This window comes from Protopterus annectens, chromosome 8.part0, assembly GCF_019279795.1.
Source record: "Protopterus annectens isolate FY-2018-M chromosome 8.part0, PAN1.0, whole genome shotgun sequence".
In the NCBI taxonomy this organism is placed as follows: domain Eukaryota; kingdom Metazoa; phylum Chordata; order Ceratodontiformes; family Protopteridae; genus Protopterus; species Protopterus annectens.
Window position 1 is genome coordinate 1,762,668,983 of NC_056741.1, and position 22,426 is coordinate 1,762,691,408.

General features: G+C 37.1%; 1 protein-coding gene across 2 annotated transcripts in view; it reads left to right on the forward strand.

The window, feature by feature from the left end:
- LOC122809624 (cytochrome P450 2J6-like) overlaps nucleotides 1–22,426 on the forward strand; it is a 673,826-nt gene that overhangs the window by 573,257 nt on the left and 78,143 nt on the right. For both annotated transcript variants that reach the window (XM_044081258.1, XM_044081257.1), the window contains exon 8: nucleotides 13,780–13,921. In XM_044081258.1, coding sequence (XP_043937193.1) covers nucleotides 13,780–13,921 — 142 coding nt within the window. The remainder of the gene's footprint in view (nucleotides 1–13,779; nucleotides 13,922–22,426) is intronic.

Here is a 22,426-nt window from a genome sequence, read left to right on the forward strand (position 1 = left end):
TCAGCAGCATTTTTTCTTCATCAGTCATTGCACTGAACTTCAACAGAAACTCATAGAGTAAACAAGTCTGCACCAAAGACTCAAAACTATGTCAAATACTCATGAGAATGGAGTCAGTTATGGGACAGAACATGTTCAACTTATAATGTTGTTTGATATCAGAACCAGTTACCAAGCTGTGACTGCTGGAGAACCAAGATGGGATACCTGTATTCTGTGCCATACATCTTGATTCACTGAGAATTTTGTTCCAGTGTTTTGTGAATCAATTTAAGTCTGCAATGAAAGTTTCATTGTTGTCTCTCTCAACATCAACCAATGCATTTCATGCCTCAATTACCACATCCATCTGATAAATAGCTGTGAAAAGTTGAATCCATACTGAAGACATCAGTACACATTCAAATTTTGACATGTTTCTAAATAAACTTCAATTCTGTGCAGGCTTGTGATAGCAGATTGAGACAGTCCAATTAATTCAGTGCCATGAGTATTGTGCTCAACTTTTGTGCAACTGGTTTAACACAGCCCAGTTGTGCTGACCATCTGGTTTCAGGTAGGCTTTGTAGAGAAAATGGCTGACATTGCTTCAGTATTTCCCACCTCTGTGGTCTACAACTAAATGAGTTATACATCTGTTGAATGGTTCCAAAGTATGTGAATGTCTTTTTGCAGAATGCAGCACAGTCCACACCAACATTGTTTAGTGCATGATTTCCACAGCTTGAGAAGATACAATTTTCATTGTACTCCATGAGAATTGCCTGATCACCTTTGTACTTTCTTGCCATACTTGAGCCAGTGTCATAAGCTGTGTGTAATAATATGTGTTTTTTGACAATTGACATCAAAGATCTTTACACTGTAATTCCACAAAAGATTGGTCTAGAGTGGATAAGGGATTTTTTATATTCCAAGAATTTAGATGAAAACATCATTTACCTAATTGAAACATTGCTAGAGTTAGTTTTAACAAAAATTTTATTGTCTTTGAGGGGCAATACTTCTTGCAAAAAACTGGTGTCGCTATGGGTTCTCCCTGTGGCGGAAGTTTTGCTAACACTGTCATGGCACATTGGGAGAACAATTTTTTGTTCACCAACACCTTGTTTAGAGACAACGTCGCCTGGTACACTAGGTACCAGGATGACATGTTTTGTATTTGGAAGGGTGACATGGCCTTAATACCCACCTTTATTAATAACATTACACAAACCACTAACTTTTTGGAGTTCACTTATGTTATAGGTGAGAGTTCAGTAAACTATCTTGATATTTTGTTGATCAATGACAGGGTAAACGGTAGATATAAAAGTGTAATATATAGGAAACTGACCTATTCTAACACATTTTTACATTTTTTCTAGCAACCACCCATATCATCAGAAAAAGGCCATTGTTAAAGGCCAAATGGTTAGGGCTGCTAGGATGATTTCTGACAATTTTGACTTTGAATCTGAATGTGAACAACTTCAAAATATGTTTATGAATAGGGGGTACCCTGGACATATGGTCATCAACATTAAAAAGGAAGTGTTTTTTAAAAGAAGTGTAGGTTATTTTAAACCTTTATTAATAGGACTAGGAGAGACTTCTATGGTGTGTTCACTTAACCAGGAGGGTTTATCTAATCATGGAGTCGCACGTAATAGAGATACTTTGATAGTACATCAAACTAGTTTTCTATGCACTTTTTCTCTTGACTATCATTTGATTAGGGATATTTTTAATAAAAACTGGGATATTATTAATAGTGATGAAACCCTTAAAAATCTTTAGGTACAAGGCCCAAAATTACATATAGGAGGGGCCTTAATCTTAAAGCCATCTTAGAGAATCAAAGCAAGCCCATTGGCATGTTTAAATGCGGAGCTTGTTCTCAATGCAAACACATTATGGCCACTAATCAACTTTGTATTAATGATAAAATATACAAAGTTAACTTTAGATATAATTGTGACACTAAAAGTGTCATATATGTAGCTTTATGTAACCAATGCAATAGTTACTATATTGATAAAACAGAGAGGAAGTTTAGACAGCATATATACGAGCATTGTTATGCTATAGGTAGAAAAGACATCAATAATGCATTGGCTAAACATTGTATAGAACATCCTGGCTATAGTTTTAAATTTGCCATATTACAACATAGGCCCAATGACATCAGAGGGGGACCCTGGCAAATTCTTTCAGAAATAGATAAATTGATGTGGCAAATCAGGACAAGGGCATACACATTCCCAAGGTTGAATGAAAATATTTCTATAAAATGCTTTTTACGGTTGCTTGCCCTTAAAAGGTGATTATTATTGAATGGAATATTCACATGTATGTATATATTTTATATTTTTTCTTTTAGGTATTTATTAATATGTATACAATTGGTATATATTCGTATTTATTAACACATATATATAATTATATACATTTTCATTCACTAACTGATATGCTGTAGTTGTTTTTTACCCATATGTAGAAACTTTAATACAAATAATAACATCATTTATTATAGTTAGTCTATATGATTAGTGTTTGAAAATGTAGTTAATTTACAAATTAATGTACCCTAGGTTTGTAAATTTAGGTATTTTTGATGGCAGCAGACTAATGGTTGTTATTAGATACATTTACCTTTGGTCGATTGATTGTAGGTTTTATGGTATGAAATACCTTGCGATTTCCAATAGGCATTTTAGCTTATTTTTTAATTTCGTTTTAGTTGATTTTTTATGTTTCATTATATATTTTCCACATTTGTGTATTGTATTTGTGTAGCTATTTTGCACTTTTGGCTCTCGAGTATTTTAAAACATTTAAAGTTTTAAGAATTTCCATTGGTTGTTTTGAAGGGTTAACAATTATTTTATTTAATGGTAATTGATTAACATGTTTATTTAGTGTTTTAAAAGGCAGATTAATTGATGCTTCTAGTTTTTTGTCTGAGGAAGTTGAGGCAAAGTCCTTGCCGAAAGCGCTTACAATAATAAATGATATTTCAAGTTTATTTGCCGGCTCTTATAGTGTTCTTTTGCCTGTTTTTAATATTTTTTTGTCTTTCGTAGTTTAAGAGTATTGTATAAATAGCACATTTGTGATAATGATTTTAACAGTCTGTAACATCTGAACAAACAATTATTTACACATACTGTGGGCTACCTCACCCATTTACTAGTAGTCACTGTGGAGAGAATGTCTGTCATTGTAACATATCTGATTCAGTAATAGTTGTTAGTACATGGAACTGAATTCAAACCCTGGTCTGTGTGTAGCAAAGTGCACTTCATACACAACATGTAACAAACTGAACTACTGAGTCACTGCTAATTGTTGACTGATTTTTCATAGAGGTTACCTGTAAACAAAATATAACCTGGTGCTACTATTACAGTGCTATAATACATTGCTGTGACAGTTGAACACACCTGGGTGAAATGCAATCATGGCAGAGAGACTAGGTAACCTACACATTACTAAAAATGCAGGTGTACACAATATATTGTTACTGGGTTGAAATATCAGGTCTCATTCCACAAGTATTCACACCAGTTTATTACAGATATCTTCATGCATTTAATGGTATACGTTTCGAGTTTTTATTGACCAAAAGTTAATGTAATGCAGGTGTCACAATACAGCTGTAATTTCACAGTTATTGCGATAGAAACTTTATTTCATTAACTTAATCAAAGTTAATGCTTTACCCTTTCCTGCTTATTGCAGTACATTTGGCAGTAGTCACATCTTGCAGTCCAGGTCTACGACCACATTCATTGCAATACACTCAAAACTGTGTATATACCTAATGGTAGTTAATGCTTTACTCTGTCTTGCTTATATGACTATAGATTTAAAGATACATCCGCACTCATCACACTCACAGAGAAACCTGGCCAGGTGCCCTGCATGCACCTCGATGTTGCGAGCTCTTACTTCTGCAGCTGTTGTGAGAGAAGCACACCATTATGCATACCAGTTTAGCAGAGATTCAAGAATAAATGTTGGTGAAACACAGGTAAACATACTTACACACTGGTGGAACATTGCCTGCCCAGAATTCTTGGATCCAGGCATCCAAGAGAACCCCCTTCCTTCTTTTCATGTCATCGTGGCAGTAATAACACTGCTCACCTGTGTAGGGGATACCAGTTACACTGGTGATGTCTCTTGCCAGCCAGTCCCAGGCTTCTGTTTTTTACTCTGAGTCCCAGTAACCACCCTGCATAAGCCGGTCTTTATGGATTTTTACTACGAGTCTGACCATGACCCTGGACTTCTCAATGCCTCACTTCTGCACATGAAAGAATGAACCCTGTCCAACACCTGCCATAGTATCCTTACATGTTGAATGCCAATGGATTCTGCAGTATTCCTGCCTATTGTGCTTAATATAGCCTGTTTTTCCCATCCTTTAATGCAATTTTTAAAAATGCAGTGCACCACTTAGCACCACACAAACCCACTGAGCACAGCTGAGCAGTGCTTAAACTGGCAATGCTTAGCAGTGCTTGGCACTGCTTAGCAGTGTGCAAACCAGCTAAGTGGAGCTGTGCGGTGCCAAGCAGTGCCCAGCAGTGCTAAAACAGATCTTGTTTAAGCAGTGCTTGTCATTGCTTAGCACGGCTTAGCGGAGCTTAGCTGAGTGCAGCATATCAGGATTTAAAATTAATTGGTATAATTTGTATTTGGAAAATAAATGCTTAATAACCCTACTGTGTATTCAAGCCTGCAACTGCTGATCATAAGGCTGTCACTCTAACCACTTTACTGTGGATATGCAGAAAGCTGCTATACTTTTAGATATACCTCTCAGCTACATTTAAGCACTGTTGGGCACTACACTGTGCAAACTTGCTCAACTATGCTTAAACTTGACCTTTAAATTAGTAATTAAATGTATCCGGTTTCTATTTTTAGATGCCTGGCAAGTGTCAGCTGCTGCATGCTGAGCAAACTGCAAAGAAAAAATAAAAATAATAACTTTAACTACATTGATATAATGCAATTTGACAGTGCAAGGGGTGTGTTACTCATCTGCAGACGCAGTTAGTAACTCACTCCCTACACTGATTCAATAACCATGTTCCACAGCTCTCCCTCAGCAATGTGCCATCATTAATATGCATGGTGCGCTACCGAGGGGGAACTGCGTGCAAGGCCACATGTGCCTTCCATGTAGGCTCTACACTATGCCTACATGGATTTTATTACATCTGGGGGAAGTCATTATAAAAACAATTACAAATGGCCAAAATGTTAGAGTATGAAGTTATTTGTGAGACACTTCATTCCTATAAACTTATGCAAATTATCTAAATCCCTAGTGAATACAAATTTTGGCATTTAATGTATCACCTTGAAATCAGTTGAAGTCACCACGATAAACTGAAAAAAGAAAAATCAAATACATGGGTTTATGTTTTTTTATTTGTTTTTGTGATGCAAGAAATACTTTGTACTGTAGGATTAATAAACACTGTGGCTTGTTCTCTCCCTTTGTGTGTGTGTGTGTGTGTGTGTGTGTGTGTGTGTGTGTGTGTGTGTATATATATATATATATATATATATATATATATATATATATATATATATATATCTAGGACGTTTGATCAAAAGATCTAATGTCTGAATCCATTTAGGGCGAGCATACTTATGTGAAAGTGCTTTTCATCGAAGAAGCTCTTTCACATAAGTATGCTTGTTGCCGAGGTCGTACTATGGTGCAGATAAGGGAAAATTCCCTTTTCCCCACTGTAGTGTGGTCTCGGAGGGAGAATATTAAAGTGGGGGGATGTGGGGCACAGCCTCCCATATGGGGGGTGCAGGGGGGGCAAAGGCCCCCTAAAGAAACTTAAATATAGTGTTTTTTTTTTTTATTAGCACACTTTAACGAAAGTGCTTTTTCGATGAAAGTGCTTTTGTTAAAGTGTGTTCGGTGGTTATGGATTCGGACATTTGATCTTTTGATCAAACGTCCTAGATCCATATATATATATATATATATATATATATATATATATATATATATATATATGGGTCTAGGACACATGCTCGACTAGCATATGTCCGAATAACAAAATATCAAACACACATACATGAAAGCACTTAACATCGAAAAGTGCTTCCGTGAATGTGTAGTTCAAAAAAAACATCTACGTTTCTGCAGGGGGCATTGCCCCCCTGCACCACCACACCCCTCTACTTTATTATTCTCAGTCCGAGATATCGGACTACAGTGGGGAAAAGGGAATTTTCCCTTACCCGCACTGTAGTCCTATCTACGAAACAGGCACACATACACGGAAGTGCTTGTCGATGTTAAGCCCTTTCGTGTATGTGTGTTCGATGTTTTGTGATTCGGACATATGCTAGTCGAGCATGTGTCCGGATCCCATATATGTATATATATATATATATATATATATATATATATATATATATATATATATATATATATATATGTAGATAGAGAGATGATATAGAATATATGTATGTATATTGTATATGCAAACATATACACACCAAATGAACACACACACATGCACGCGCACAAACACACCATGCACACACACATACACACACACACACACACACACACACACACACACACACACACACACACACACACACACACACACACACACACTTGCAATCTATCTGTGTATGCATTTATATTTATTTGCAATCTGTTTGGGTTTTATGCTTTTCATGTCTTCAGATCCAGTTACAATTGTGCTGGAGTGTCCATATTTGTCAAACAGCATATTATCTCCAGGCATCCCTAGGGACCCACAAGTTGAAGTTGAACTGCAGATTGTTCTAGATAGGATTAATTGTCAGTTAATAACTTGTTGCAGAATACCTTCATTGTCTCTTGATGAGCATGTAAGATTTCTCAGTGTTCTGAATGATCTCCCTAAAAACAAAAACTTCAGTATTTTGGGTGATTTTAACTACCTGTCAGTAAACTGGAACACCTATATCTCCAGTGTAGTGTATGCCCAAAAAGACCTAGAATCAATAAACAATAGCCCTTCAAGGAGTTAGTAAACAAGCATACTACAGGACATAACATTTTTGCCCTTGTTTTTACAAGTGTAGTAGCCTCTTTTCCACTACTCTTCTGATATCTCCTTTCTGAATGCAGTCTAGTCACTATCTTGTAAACTTCTTAAATTTCTACCTGCTCCAAAGTAAACCCCAAACATGCAAACCTTAACCTTTTCTATAATGAAATATCACAATTCAGCTGTGATTACACTATGACTGACTTTGTTGGCAGCAAACCTCCTAAGGAATTCTATACAAATTTAGAAAATACATAAAGCTAACATTACCTACCAAAATCAAGTGTCATGGTAAATTCAAATAAAACCAACCTGGTGGTCCATTACCATAAATACACTCGAACATAAAAGAAAGAAGGACACCTTTTAAATTATGTAGCAGATTCAAAACCCCTGTTCTCAACAAAATATCAAACCCATTAGAAAAAAAAAAATTAAAAACACTATCAGGTCTGGCAAAGGAGCCGCAAACGTAGGATGACCTCTGAAGCCAAAGCTATGTTAGAAAAATAAGTAAGATACCCTGTATTGCTCTGAAAGGATTCAAGTCAATCTATCAAAGGTGGTTTTGTTGAATGTAAATAAACTGATACCTGTGCACTGAAACCACCTTCAGTGAACATTTAAAATCTCCAGTTTTGCTGAAGGCAGTTTCAGCAAACTGGCTTTGGTTTGTTTGCATTCTCTGAAATTGCCTTCAGTGGATTGACCTGCTCCTGCTCTGAAAATATTCACAATTATTACTATTATTGTAACCCAACAGACATTCTCGACATCTTTGCAAACAAATGAAATGTCAATTTATCTTTAAAGACCATTTGCTGAAAGTGCTAGCCAGAACCCAAAATGATTCCTCCATGGGACTTGAGAATACATCTGGTTCCTTAATTAGTAGTGTTAAACAAGCCCTTGCAGACACTCTTTTTCATCTGGTTAACCTATATTTATCTACTGCTTTCATTCCTGATCAATGGCACCCTGTAATTGTGATGCCCTTTTATAAGGATTGCTATACAACTGAGATAGGCAATTACAGATCTGTCAGTCTTACAAGTCTCATCTGCAAAGTCATGGAATATATTATAACTGACCTGATAAGATACAACATCAAGAATATTGTTAGATATGCCCCTCAACAGTTTGGCTTTGTGAAGGATAGATCCTATCTACTGAATCTGGTAAATTTATTTTGAAGGGTTATAGAGGTCAAAAATGGTGGAAATCCAGTACACATTACATATGTTGACCTGGCCAAGACCTTTAATTCCATTCCCCATACTGGCATTGAACTGAAGCAAAATGCTAAAAATTGACCCATATGTATTAGTATGGATAGCTTTTTGTCTGAAAGACAAAATCAATGCAGTGCAAGTTGCAGGCACTTCATCAGAAAGTAAGAAAATGACAAGTAGTGTCTTTCAGAACTTTGTGCTGAGGCCTATGTTTTTTTGTTCTTTACTTCTCAGATCTCCAAGCAGTGAACTAAGACCTGCACGTAACTAAGTTTGCAGATGACTGTAAACTTGTGGTTGTTGCTAAGTCACTAACTACCGTCGGGCGATATAATGCCAGGGCACTTCTATGGGCTAGGCTTGTAAAGGTTCCAGGGCCATACGCCTAGTACACACTTATGAATCCATGAACTACCCTCCAGAATAAACTGTGCCTTATAAACACTGTACAAAATTGAGCTCAAACTAAATGCTAAAAAGTGTAACATTGTAACTTTTGGTTGACAGCCCCTCCCATTGTCATATGTATAAGCAGCATACCACTATAAAGTGAGAGTGTAGTCAGGGACCTCAGAACTCAGGTAGAAAATTCTCTGGCTTTTGACAATCATGTGGAAATGGTTGTCAAGAAATTCGTTTTACCACAGTTAACTGCTAAAGAAATACCATTTAGGACTAAAGAAGTGACCGTTCCTTTATACTCATCACTGATCAGACTAATAACTGAATAACTGAATAACTGAATACAAGGCCCACTTCAGGGTATGTCTCACTACACATTTAAAACAATTGGAAGGACCCCAAATGTTCCAAACCAACGCATCCCTCAGCTGTCAAGCGAGTGTATCCTGTTATTCAGCATTACACAGACTTTTGACAGGAGAGCTCTGTTTTCCTTACAATGCTATTAGACACTGGGTTGTCCTGGACTGCCTGTAACTTGGTAAATCCAAAGGCTCCACCAACACTAAAACCAAAGACCTAAATCTTCACCAGTAGATATGTGGAGCACAGTGGTGTGGCAGGTTTATAACCCACCACATTCCTAACTTCTGAAATAAACTTCCCTTGCATGTTAAGCAGAGTGACTCATTATCTTCTTTTTAAACATAACCTAGGTGAATGGATAGCTTTTTTACAAATTTACACCAGGAATGACTGGTATGACCCTCTTGGAAGAAAGGATATGTGGCTTGAGGAAGGGAAGTTACTGGCAAGGCATAAATGGTGATACAATTCAATAGTCTTGGAATGTCTCTAAATATGTGAATCTCTGAATCTGTGTGTGCATCTATATCTATGTTTCACCTATATATATATATATATATATATATATATATATATATATATATATATATATAGCTATCTATCTATGCATCTGTGTATGTATGTGTGTGTAAAATCACACATGCACACTCATATCTGCATATAGATAGAAATACATTCAAACAGTCATATAACTAGCTAGTTAAATATGTAGATAGATAGATAGAATGACAGATAGATAGATAGATAGATAGATAGATAGATAGATAGATAGATAGATAGATAGACAGACAGATAGATAGATAGATAGATAGATAGATAGATAGATAGATAGATAGATAGATAGATAGATAGATAGATAGATAGATAGATAAGCCCAGACATATAGTACACTCAGAGTAGATCATGTTGCTTTTCATATCACCCATAAATGTGCCATGTATGGGTCAGCACAATTGGTCATACAAACCTGTAATATGGCAGGATTCTCTAATTTTGTGACACAGAATGTGGGACTGGATAATAAGAATACTTCATTTCAGAAAGTTAATTAATGTTGCTGCCAAAGATACCCACCGACTTTGAACTAATAGTCCAAGGTATCCACTGCTCTGTCTTTATATGATGCAGGATACAGGTGTACTCCCATATCTGACATGCAGAGTACATGTTCTGTAATCTATCACAGTCTGTAGTATATCCATTACAGCTAGTGTAATAGAGGAAACACATTTCTTTTATGTTGAGCACCGTAGCAGTTCTATTAGATTGTCTGTCATGTGACTACTATGTCATTCAGCACCGTGCTGCTCTGACATACACATTTTATATCAGAACGTCTCCTACATGCCTGTAGTACCAGTCACATGTAGCTTGCATAGTCTGTTGTGCACAAAGCAATTGTATTATATTGTTTCACATGTGCCTACTGCATTATTCATATATATACATGCACAGCAAGCTGCACACCAAATTAATGCTACTGAACTTCTTCCTAAGGTCAATGTCTGTTGATAGGGTGTATGTCGGTTAGTGTTGTACTTTATTGTACTTTACTGTGAGTACAAAGTTACTCAGATCACTTCACAAACTACAAGCTAATGATACATAAAAATGAAATAACTACTGAGAAGGAATGAGCAGCCTATTTTTCATGGTGCGGAAATTGTGATGCCCCTGCACTGGCCTAGTAATCAAGGAGCCTCAATCCTCACCACTGGCAACAGTGGGGAATGTACACACTGGGAAGATGACACGTACATACACAGTAAAGCAGAATTTCCCTTAAGAGCACACAGAGACCACAGTCAGTCTGGGGTTGGTTTCTCCCTCTTTCTTCAGATCCCCAGTAAGACTCCCCACTGGCACAGCTATAGAGTTGAGTCCTTAGCCAGGGTTCCAAGCCAAGTCCTCCAACACTCTCTCTGTTCAACCAGTGATTTGTGTCTCTGCCAAAGTAGCTGACACACATACTTTTGGAGATTTGTTTTACACACACACACACACACACACACACACACACACACACACACACACACACACACACACACACACGCACACACACGCACACACACGCACACACACACACACACACACACACACACACACACACACACACATGCACAACTGGGAAAGACTGGGACCGGTTTACTAGCTATGCCCCCTTCTGCCCAGACTATGAGGTAGTTATCACTGCCACCATAACCCCTTATCAGCTACTTTAAAGCCCTTAAAAAGGGGTGTCCAATCCTACTGTGTAATGTTATTATTAATCCAAATGGTAGTTTGACTAAGAGCAAAAGTATTAGCAGTGACCTGGACAGCATCACCAAATAGATCTACAAGTACACTAAGAGATTAAATATGTCTCATAAATATCAGCCACAAAGATATATTTAAATATATTTAATAATAAATAATAAAAGAACAAGACAATACTAAATATGCCTTTACAATGACATCAGAGTTCAAAATAACAGGAAATATTTAAAACAACATTGCAGGACAGTCTCAAATGAATACAGAAAACATCTAAACTAATCTTTACTATATTTCTTACTGAATCTAAAAGAGATTACTGTACCCTAGTTAACTTGCTTACAACAAGACAAGACAGATGTGGTGAGTGGATGTTTCCAGCTCATGCTGCCAGGTCAAAGACAAAATTCAAAATTCACAGTCACTCTCTCAGAGAGTTCTTAAATTAATACCAATTATTACTGCTGTTTTACTTGCAGCATGACATCACTTTTTGTCACCTGACTGCAGTTCCCAGGCTCAACAACCATTGTTAGAAACTACAAGTATTTAGCATCTTCCTGTGTAAATACATAGCCTTCAGATGTTTGCAACTGCTGGAAGATATAAAACAATAAAACACTTACAAAACAATGCAGAAGGCTCCCTAGTTTTAGACACCATCTCTCCTTGCTGCACTGAAACTGAAAAAATACCATCTCTATTATGATGCAGTTATACAACAATTTAATTTCAACTATTTTACTGAAGTTTTGCAAGATAACCTTCTATGTGCCATTTCCCACTGTTAAAACATATACATTTACACAATTACAATAGTTTATATACATTTCTGTTCTTTTCTATTAGGGTGCACTGTGGATACATCTTTAAGATTAGTACTGTACAAACACTTTTCACACTCACTTCTGTACCAGCAGTTCGATATTCAGGAAACATTCAGTTCTAATATAGTTGTAACCCAAGCAATTACATCCTGATGATATTCACAAATGACATATAACTATTTACAAACTTCCCGATAGCTAGGCTGACAATATTTCATTTTGTGACAGAAACCACCACATATTCCTTTGCATACTTTGCATGCCATCCTTTATATAATCATTGCAGATGTGTCTTTAGCTTGAAGAAAGAGATCTTTCTCTGCAGCAGTAATCACATTTGATGAAATGTGCACTGGCTATGTGTGCTTTACTGCAAATCTGTCAATCAGAACTATCCACCTGTTCACGCAGATTTATGGTTAATATTTTCAGACACCTTGTTCATGGTGCCCATTTCAGTTAGGATACACATATTTGCACTGCTCTGCACCATACCTGTTCTGCTATGCTGCAACCCCCATTCCTTGAGGATATTTGCCTTTTAGAAGCACACATTACAGTGATCAAGGTAAATACTTGTAGTGCTTTCCTTTTATGATGTGCACCAGTCATTGTGATATGCTGTTTGGTGAGAACCTGTTAACAGATGACTTGCTCCATTTCTCATGTGTTTGCCAGCACTATACCTGAGTGATTGTCTGTACTGTAGCACAACAAAGTGCATATAGGAATAACCAAATTCAGCAGGAGGTTAAGTCTATGATACTCAAAACATAACTTTGAGATGGTCGTGAAACACAAGCAAAGCTATAAAGCTGTTAATGAATTGCAGCTAGAGTGGCAAAAGTAACAAATCAATTGTATGTTAATAAATTATTGCATAATGTGAGTTAAGTTTCTTGCTTTCAAAAGTCCACAAGAATAATTTACCACTGTAATGGCAATGTACTGCAAATGTCATCAGGGTGATGGAAGAGTTGTAAAACCTAATGAAACTGCAGAATAATCTCCATTAGAGATCCATCCATGACCATTGTTTTACAGAAATAATTACAGAAACAGTTCACAACTAGACGTTTTACAACTGATCAAAACAGAGTTATTTGGTCATACTTTTGCCAATGTGATATTAATAATATAAATAAAAGATAAGTTTTATAACCATTCAATAATAAAAAACTGCTTTTTATTTTTCAGTACCTAAATGATAAATGTTCATCTATATACCAAGGTCACTGCAGTGGGGTAATGTCCCTTTCCTTTGAGATGTAATCACATTTAAATTGATTATAAAAGGGGTTCTTAAGGAATGCAGTTCCCTGCACTAGAGGGTGAGGGATTAAATAAATGTATTATTTCTTTACTAGGATTATGCATCTGAAAGCAGACTGTCTATATATTCATTTATTAATTAAGTGCATTGGTAATGCAACCACAGTGTCATGAGTTTTGATTATTTTCATTCTCAAAGAGCCATTGTTGAATTTATTTTTACTTCATAAATAGGCAATTAAGAAAAAGTGCTGTTTGCAAGAAAAAATGAGAGAGAGAGAGAGAGAGAGAGAGGGAGGGAGAGAAAGAAAGAGACACAAAATTGTAGCATCATATGTATGCTCTCTTTTTATACAGGGTACCAGGGTGATAGTTAACTTGACATCTGTCCTTCATGATGAAACTCAGTGGAAGTTCCCCCATGAATTTAATCCTACCAACTTCCTCAATGACAGTGGAGAGTTTGTAAAACAAGAAGCATTTATTCCATTTTCCACAGGTAACGTTGGATACTTAATATTCATTTTATTCTGTTTAAAGCATTGCACAAAGAATTCTAGAATCCTTCTGGCAGGTATATCTCTTTTCTACTTTTTTCAGTCTTGTATCATTGATTCATTTATCACCTTTAATGAGGACAGATGTTTATTGCAACAAGAAATAGCAAGCTTTATGTTAAGCTGTAGTGCTGCATCATAATTTCGTCCAGAAATTACATCAAATGCATTTATTTATGTTGTAGGAGATTCATTATATTTTTAACTTGTACAAAAACAATGAATGCCAGCCATGAAGTTTTGGATTAAAGAGTAAGCAGTGTAAATTTTAAAGAACAATGCTATAATATGATGCTGTGATTTTGCATTTTATAAAAGCCACAGCACCATACAAGTAGCGTGACTCAATAAGGTATAAACAATTTATGTTTCAATCTACAATTCAAAGCAGTAAAGCTAACGTTAAGCAAATTAATGTTCTGCTGTGCTATATTTACTGTGCATTCAAATTCAAAGAGACAGGAGCTGCATACTACCAAGACCTGTTGCATGCTTCAGTTTTAAGGGGTACGGAACTTTGCAGTGACCCTAGTGGATAAAGAACCTCTCTCTTGCAAAGATGCCCTTTCTCTTTTGAGATATACATCCACTTGCAGCACAAGAAGGTAGCAATGTTTCATACTGCTTCATGTGCATCTGCATCTCCCCTCCTCTGCTGTCTATTATTCTGACTTGAGAATGTAGAATTTGTACTGTGCTACATAAGGCATGTGTTACAATGAAGGCGTAGCTTTAAGTATATTGACTTAAAATGATATTTGCTTGTGAAATATATCTCCTGACAGATCCACTCTTAAGTTCTTGGAACTGGCAAGTTCACATTGCATTTGCCCACAAACTATTATTCTTAACTTTACAACTTGAGTTAACATGTTTAAATAAAATAATCCAACAGTGTATACAGCAAAGCAAACACGTAGAAGGACCATAAAAATAAACTTCAAGCACGTTTATTAAAACAAACCCAGTGTTTGGTTTTGGTTGAGTTAATATGTGCTTCGAAACACATACCAAAAGGGATCATAAACAAAAACATTATGAAAGCTTCTTTTGCAGGTGAACAAGCAGACACTGCACTTGCTTATCATATGATGTGTCAGTAGTATACCTAGTGTGGGGTGAAAGAGGCAATCGCCCAGGGCACAATTTGCACACCCGATGTCAAATTTTAAAAAAATGTAAATCAGCTCAAAGAAATCCACATGACTACCAAAGCAGATATGATATTAATCCAAAAAGTTTTTAATGAGGGTTCATGCCCTCCTGAGCACTTCTTCATACCATACAACTACAATAAAACACTATCATTAAATATATGCCTTAATGTTAAAACACCTATCACACAATGCCATCAATTAAAATCACTTGAACAGCCTCTGCCCCTTCAAAAAAGTTTTAAATGGACTGGGCTATTCAGCCCAGGATGTGCATCACTGTGTAGCCTTATAATCCAATTAGTTTCTCTTTGTTCAAGAATATTATTAGAGTCACCTAGTTTCATGTTAGTTACCATCTGTTCTAATACTTTAAATTTAAAAGTATGAGTATTGTCTGTGTTCATTACATGTGTGGCTAAAGCATTCCTGGAATCGAACTTCCTAATGGCTAGTAGATGTTCACATATCCAGTCTCACAACTTTCTCTTAGTTTTCCCTACATGAAAACTATTACAGGATTGACAGACTGCCAAATAAACCACAAAAGTACTATTACAATTAGTTTTAAAGCAAACAGGGTATTCAAGATGAGTGACAGGATGTATAAAAGTGGGTTGTGTATCTATGTATAAAAAAATTGCAATTCCCACACATTGAAGTAAAGCCAGTCTCAACTCGCGCGCGTGTGTGGTGTGTGTGTGTGTGTGTGTGTGTGTGTGTGTGTGTGTGTGTGTGTGTGTGTTTCTAATGCATTTTAACATAATAAACATTTGAGATTACATTTAATTTTAAACATAAATCTTGGTTGTGTGTGTGTGTGTGTTTCTAATGCATCTTAACATAATAAACATTTGAGATTACATTATGCATCTTAACATAATAAACATTTGAGATTACATTTATTTTTAAACATAAATCTTGGTCATGGCCCTACAACTTTACTAATCTTTTCTTCTAATAATAGGACTGGCCAATTTCTTTTAATAATATCACAAAGTAGTCCATGATCACTAGTGTAATGCATGAAAAAGTTAACCTGGTCTTGTTTTTTATTCTTCCCAATTCCAGTCCGAGGTGTCATAGTTAGAAACACACACACACAAGCAAGCAAGACCACTTAAGCAAACATATTTTTTATTAGTGTATTAGGAATTAACTTATGTTGTTGCTATATAGGACTGTTTTAATTTGCTGTTATTTTAAAAAATTTTTGCACTTATTTTATGATGTCATTAATGAGAAGTTACATGATTGGATATGGTATGATTTAAATATAGAGAGGTTATATATGTTAGTTAGAGTCTGAGGAAGCGATTTGTTATTTATCGCGAAAGCGCTTACTTCATTAAACTTTTACTGTTTTACTATTTTGATATCAGCCGTGGTCAGTTTGCTCTATTCTTTTTATGTTTCATGTTTTGAGGTGAATACCGATTGTTAACCCAGTCAAAGAACTTTTTTGCAACTTGGTAACTTATAAATGCCTGGCCTTTAATGTCCTATTTGGATACAGGGCATCATTATTCTTTCTGGAAAACTTGACTAGGCTTAGAAAAGCCCCCTTGGGCCATTAGAGTAGTAACAATCTATGAATCTATGAATCAGTAAATAGGATAGGTATATGTAATGCAGTGTGCAGATAGTTATTGGGTTTGACACTTAGGATTATTACTGGACTTTTATAAAATGTATTTTATAATCAAAATGAAGCTAATTTTTTCCTTTGACACTTCCTTTACTGATGACTAGCATGCAAATTGGATATATACTTACCATGTTCTGTTTTGTGCAGTAACAAGATAATCGTATTTAAGTTCATAGGTTAGTACTAGGCTATCTACTTTTCTGGACCATTTTAAGCCTACCCAAATTTCCCATCCCAAAGGTAAGAATCAAACCCTGTACCTTATGTGTATGAGATAAACTCAGTATGAATCATGCTGTCAGAAGCAATTTAATCCAAGGGACTATTTTTTTTTCAAATTTTTTTTATTTCTTCTTTCATTTACTTGCTTACACTTTGCATGTATCTTTATTTGTTATGTTTGGGCATCATTTTATAGCTGAAAGAAGGCACTCAGAGGTACAGTGTATTCCATTAGAGCACACTCCTCTTGCTAAACAGTAAACACACGTGGTGCAAGTGTCTGGTGTCTTATTATGCCGGGGTCAGCAGACAATAAAGCACACATTTCTGTGTAGATGATCCAGTGTTCACTGAACTAGCACTGACTATAAAAACATTGTGTTACAAGGAGCTGTCAGAATGTTGTTTACTTTAGGTACAATTTTTTTGTGCAGTATACTTACATAAATACAATCTACCGAAGGGTCAGAATTTATATTTTAGCTGCTTCTCACTTGGGTCATGATTTTTCTGCCTGTGCCTCAGCCACAGTTAGTTTATGTTTTCCTGGGCTGCAGTTCACATTTACCAAGCTGCTAATAGTATAACTTGTTATGCTGCTGTTGGCATTTGGACTGTACCTACAAAGAGATGTGGAGTGTGCTAAATTCTGCTTTATTTTAATATCTGTGTGGTGTCTTTAAATTGCTAAAGCTTTGTTGCTGTTGGTTGTATATCATATGGTAGTTAAATATTAACTCTGAAAATGCATTAAACTTTCAATAAAACATTCTGTTTGGACATGCTCCTGAGCCTGTTGGTCTTTGTTTTCATGAAAAGTTGTTATCAAGGCATTTTTACTACCCTTGTTAAAAACAAAATGTTTTTTTGCTCTGTAGGAAGGGGGGGCATCAAATGAGGGTCCCACCTGTGCTCCAAATGGCCTAGCTACTCCTTAGTGATGAGGGATATGACAGTGCAAGCAACATATGATCTAATCACAACTACAGGCTCAGTAGAGCTATGTTTTGTGCTTGATGGTGTGGCATTGTGTTAAAGATAATGGTTTGGGTGGGAAATTATCAGATTTTAGTTTTTCAGAAGAACTTCCCAAGCAGTCACGGAAGAGCTTTTAGACATACAAATGCTTTAACATGCTATCTACATAAAAAAAGGACATGGTAATGTTTCATTGTCTTAGCAGGATACAGCAGATTGGAACTTCCAAAAAAAAATCTATGAAACATTGAAATTTGTAGTCAGGGTATAGCACTAGTAACTATTTTGAGGCACATTGAAGAGCGAACAAGTTAAACATTATTTTCTGGAGATGTGTGGTAAGTGAGGTGATTATCAGAAATGAGTAAGTAGAAGAGTGAGCAGATAATGCTGATGCTGACAAAATAGCTACAGCTTAGGGTGACAAGGCATATTACACTTTCCCTGATCTGAGTCAGGAATGTTACTGGCTGCACTGCTGAATATGATTTGGTAATAAGTGTGGGAAGTTGCAGAGGATGTGGCAGAAAGTGAGAGAGTTTTATAAGCAATGTGATGTGTTATAACATGCAAATACTTCCTGCTGCTGCTACTGCCCTTTTAAATGCTAGGTATCTCATGTATACTTTTTCCAGGATTCAATAAACCCCATGTAGGCTTCATGCAGAGCCTACACAGAGGGTACCTGCTACCATGACGGTGCTCATTGCCTGGCATCACAGAATGCATATTAATGAAGTGCGGTGCATCTAAGCAAGGTTTTGCAGCTCATGGCAGTGTTGATGGCTGTGAAACCTTGCAAGCAAACACGGAATAGCAATTCTGTGCAAATCAAAGTAGCAATGGTCAGTGGATTTGCTCAATATGCCACAGTGACCACCAGGGCTGCACATATAGCACTGCTTCTGCACAACAGTTGTCCAGAAAGGCCAAGATAATGCAAGGATACATAATATGTAAACAGAAATAGGGGTATAAAATGTTGCATAGGAATGTGTTACAAAGAAACGCAAACATACCTGTTATTCCCTTTCAGCAAGACCAAAGGCATACATAATGGGGAGACAATGGCCCACAAAAAATATATAAATATGTAATATTGCTTTTCCACACCTAGAAAGTTGCTAGAATAAATAGGCTGTACATTAGGATGAACTGTCTGAATAGCATATACATACACCTGGATTCAAACCCAGTACCATTTGCCCCCAAAAAGAAATGAATCAAAACATTATTAGATAGGGAAGATAGGACAGTGATGAAATGGAGAGCAAGCAGGAAGAAGAACAAAGTGAAAGGAGGGCAGGAATATGCAGGAGGGAGGTAGGAAACAACCATACCTATCCATTTCTTCAACAGTAAAAAATGAACATATGTACAGAATAGTAGATGAGTTTGCACTCTCACCTTCTGCTAGAGGGGTGACCACGACATAATCATGTTGTATAGCCAACTGGACCAAATCAAGTGTGTCAAGAAGATGTGTTTGAAATGGACAGCTATGTATGGGAAGATATTTTGGGGGGAGTCAGGTCCCCACTTTTTTGAGTGAAAGATGAATGTTGGGGAAAGGATGTAGGTATGTCTGGGTCAGGTAGGTTGGGTAGGTGAGGAAGCAATTACAGACAGACAGGACATACAAGATAAGACACAGGAATGGTGAAGGATACAAGAGGTTGGTGAATGCTATGGTTGGGGTGAGGACATCAAAAGCCCATGGAAGTCAAGCTGGGTATCAGTGAGAATTGAGTCATCATCCACTGGACTGTCATCATTGTCACCTCACTGCAGTGATGGCTGCAGTGCCTGACATCTGGATCTCCTTCTCATGTTACTAAGTACAGTGATGGAGAGCAGCATGCCCATTCAACCTAGGCATGCAGGAAAGAACTACCTGAGGGGCCAGGTAGTGGAGAGTCAGAAGATGTAACATGTGTCTGGGCCTCAGTGCTGTAGCCAGTGGACTGGGGGCAGGAGGGTCCTGTGGGCCAGGCCTACACTGCTGTGCTGTGGAAAAAAAAAAGAAAAGCTAAGGGTTGGGGTGAGAGAAAAACAGGGATAGCAATAGTAACTTCATATTTGACATGCAATGCATTGATACAGTTATTTGACACTATTCTGTTAACTTTACGTTTAAGATTACCAACTCCTAACAACTAACATTTTTACTTTTAAGACTACCCAGATCATAACAGTTACATCCTGTACTATAGATTGCTGCAAGCAATCCTTGATGTGTGCATATGTTGTACATATGTGAATACTTCCAGATTAAAACCATCAACACCATCACCCATGCTAATGTCCCTAATCCACTGAGCCACACAGGCTGCCACAGGCTGTGTGCTACAATTATACAGATTACAGTTTACAGCAGGCCATTTGTGCCACTGGTATAGAGGTTTGAATTTGCCTTAAAATATTGATGAAAAATTAATAGTATTGTATAGCTGGGAAGTGTGGCATGCGAACCTACAACCTCTGACTACTGTCTAATGCTGTACTATTGGTTTGGCCTACAGAGTAATGCATGCATAGTTTGCTTTTACAGTTCAGAGATGCCTGCTTACTTTTATATTAGAATATTGAACTGTTGGTTTGTTCTACAAAGTAATGCCTGCATGCATACTTGCTTTTACAGTTGAGATTTGCATGCTTACTTTGATACAACTGTGTAAGATGCCCCCCAAATTTTTCTTCAACGTTTAATGCTACAGTAACAGTACTGTTCTGTTGCATACATAGCACGTGCTTCTCTCATCCAGGCCAATCTAGTGGCATGGGTTCTCACATTCAGTTCTCTCTCTGTGACAGCTGTGAAGAAAACAGAACAGAATATCATTATTAATACCTGTCCTGACTATATTCAGCTTTTAACTCTCATAAGCTGTCTCTGTAATTGATGTTTACACATATGTGTGGTGTCCCCAGTCCTACATTCCTCAGTTCAGTGTTCAAGGGTATCACGCTTCCTCTTCTGGAGGTCATTGTAATGATGTCTATATTGCTCACCAGTCTGGGAGATACCAGTAGCACTGTTCACAGCCTGGGCAAGTATACCCCATGCCTCTGACTTGTCCTCTGGTCCAGAATAGTCCTCTGCAATAGCCTGGGCCCAAGTTCCTTCACTAGAATCCAACAAACACTTTGGAATCCTGAACACCCAGTCTTTGAGCATGAAATCTGACTCCCTTTACATGAACACTTGACATGCCTACTGCAGATCAAGTCCAATGTATAATGATGGTTTCCCACCAATTGCAGTTATCTTGCTTACTGGGATTGTGCACACTGTTGAAAATGTTGTGCGATGCTTACCATCAAGCAAGCATAGTGCTTGGTGGTGTGTAATGGTAGACAGAGCTCAGCATTGGCAAGCAATGCAATTTCAGGGTTATTGGATATGCAGGCCTTTGTATATGCATTTTAGGCAAAAATGAAGGCCATAGGAATACACCGACAGGAATATAGTATACAGCATATTTTTTAATTCTTGCCTGTCTGCTTCCTGGGTGGTTCAGGTTTTCCAGTTCCAATGTTTGCACTATAGGGTGCATCTTGCAAACAGTGGAAAAAAATATTAAATGAAAAAAAAATGAGGAAAGGGACAGCACAATGGCGTGCTGTCATAAAATGCTAAGATCTGAATATCATGGCATGACCTGTGATGTGCACCACACGTTTGGAATGGAAAATGATGTAAGAGACATGTTAGAAAGTAATCATACATATTACAGTTTCTTACTTCACAATCCTCACAAGATCATATGTCTACCTCTGAAATGGCTTCACAAACATTGCCGTACCAACAGTACACTTCTACATAATGCATACAGATAACAGTGTAAACTCCTGTGCTTCACATTATTGTTAAATACATTCCAGCATATGCAGCATGCAGATGACAAACTGGAACCATCCCTTCTGAGATTCAGTACTCCTCTGTACAGATATCCTGAAGAAAATGCTTTCTGTCACTGTTCCAAAAACATAGAACTATCCTCAACATCAGTTTTCCTAACTACAGGGTTGCCTTTTTATGTGGTGTAGGTTATTATAGCAATAACCCATGCCTGGGTGTGGGTAATGCTGGATTTACCCATGGTTGGCGTGGTTTGGTCCCGAGGGCGAAGCCCGAGGGACCAAACAAAGCCAACCGTGGGTAAATCCAGCATTACCCACACCCAGAAGTGGGTTATTGCTATTATACAATGACATTATTTAAGAAAAGAAATAATTGCTTTTCTTAAATAATGGCATTGTATAATGCCTCTTTACTGCCCTTCCGCAGCTGTCTGGTATTCTGCGGCAGTTCTGATGTACTGCGCATGCCTACACAGTACATCAGAGCTGTGGGCAAAAGCACTGTTTCGCTATGTTAAATGGCTATAACATAGCGAGACAGCTTTAAAATAAGCAACGGAGATCTCAGTTGCTTATTGTAA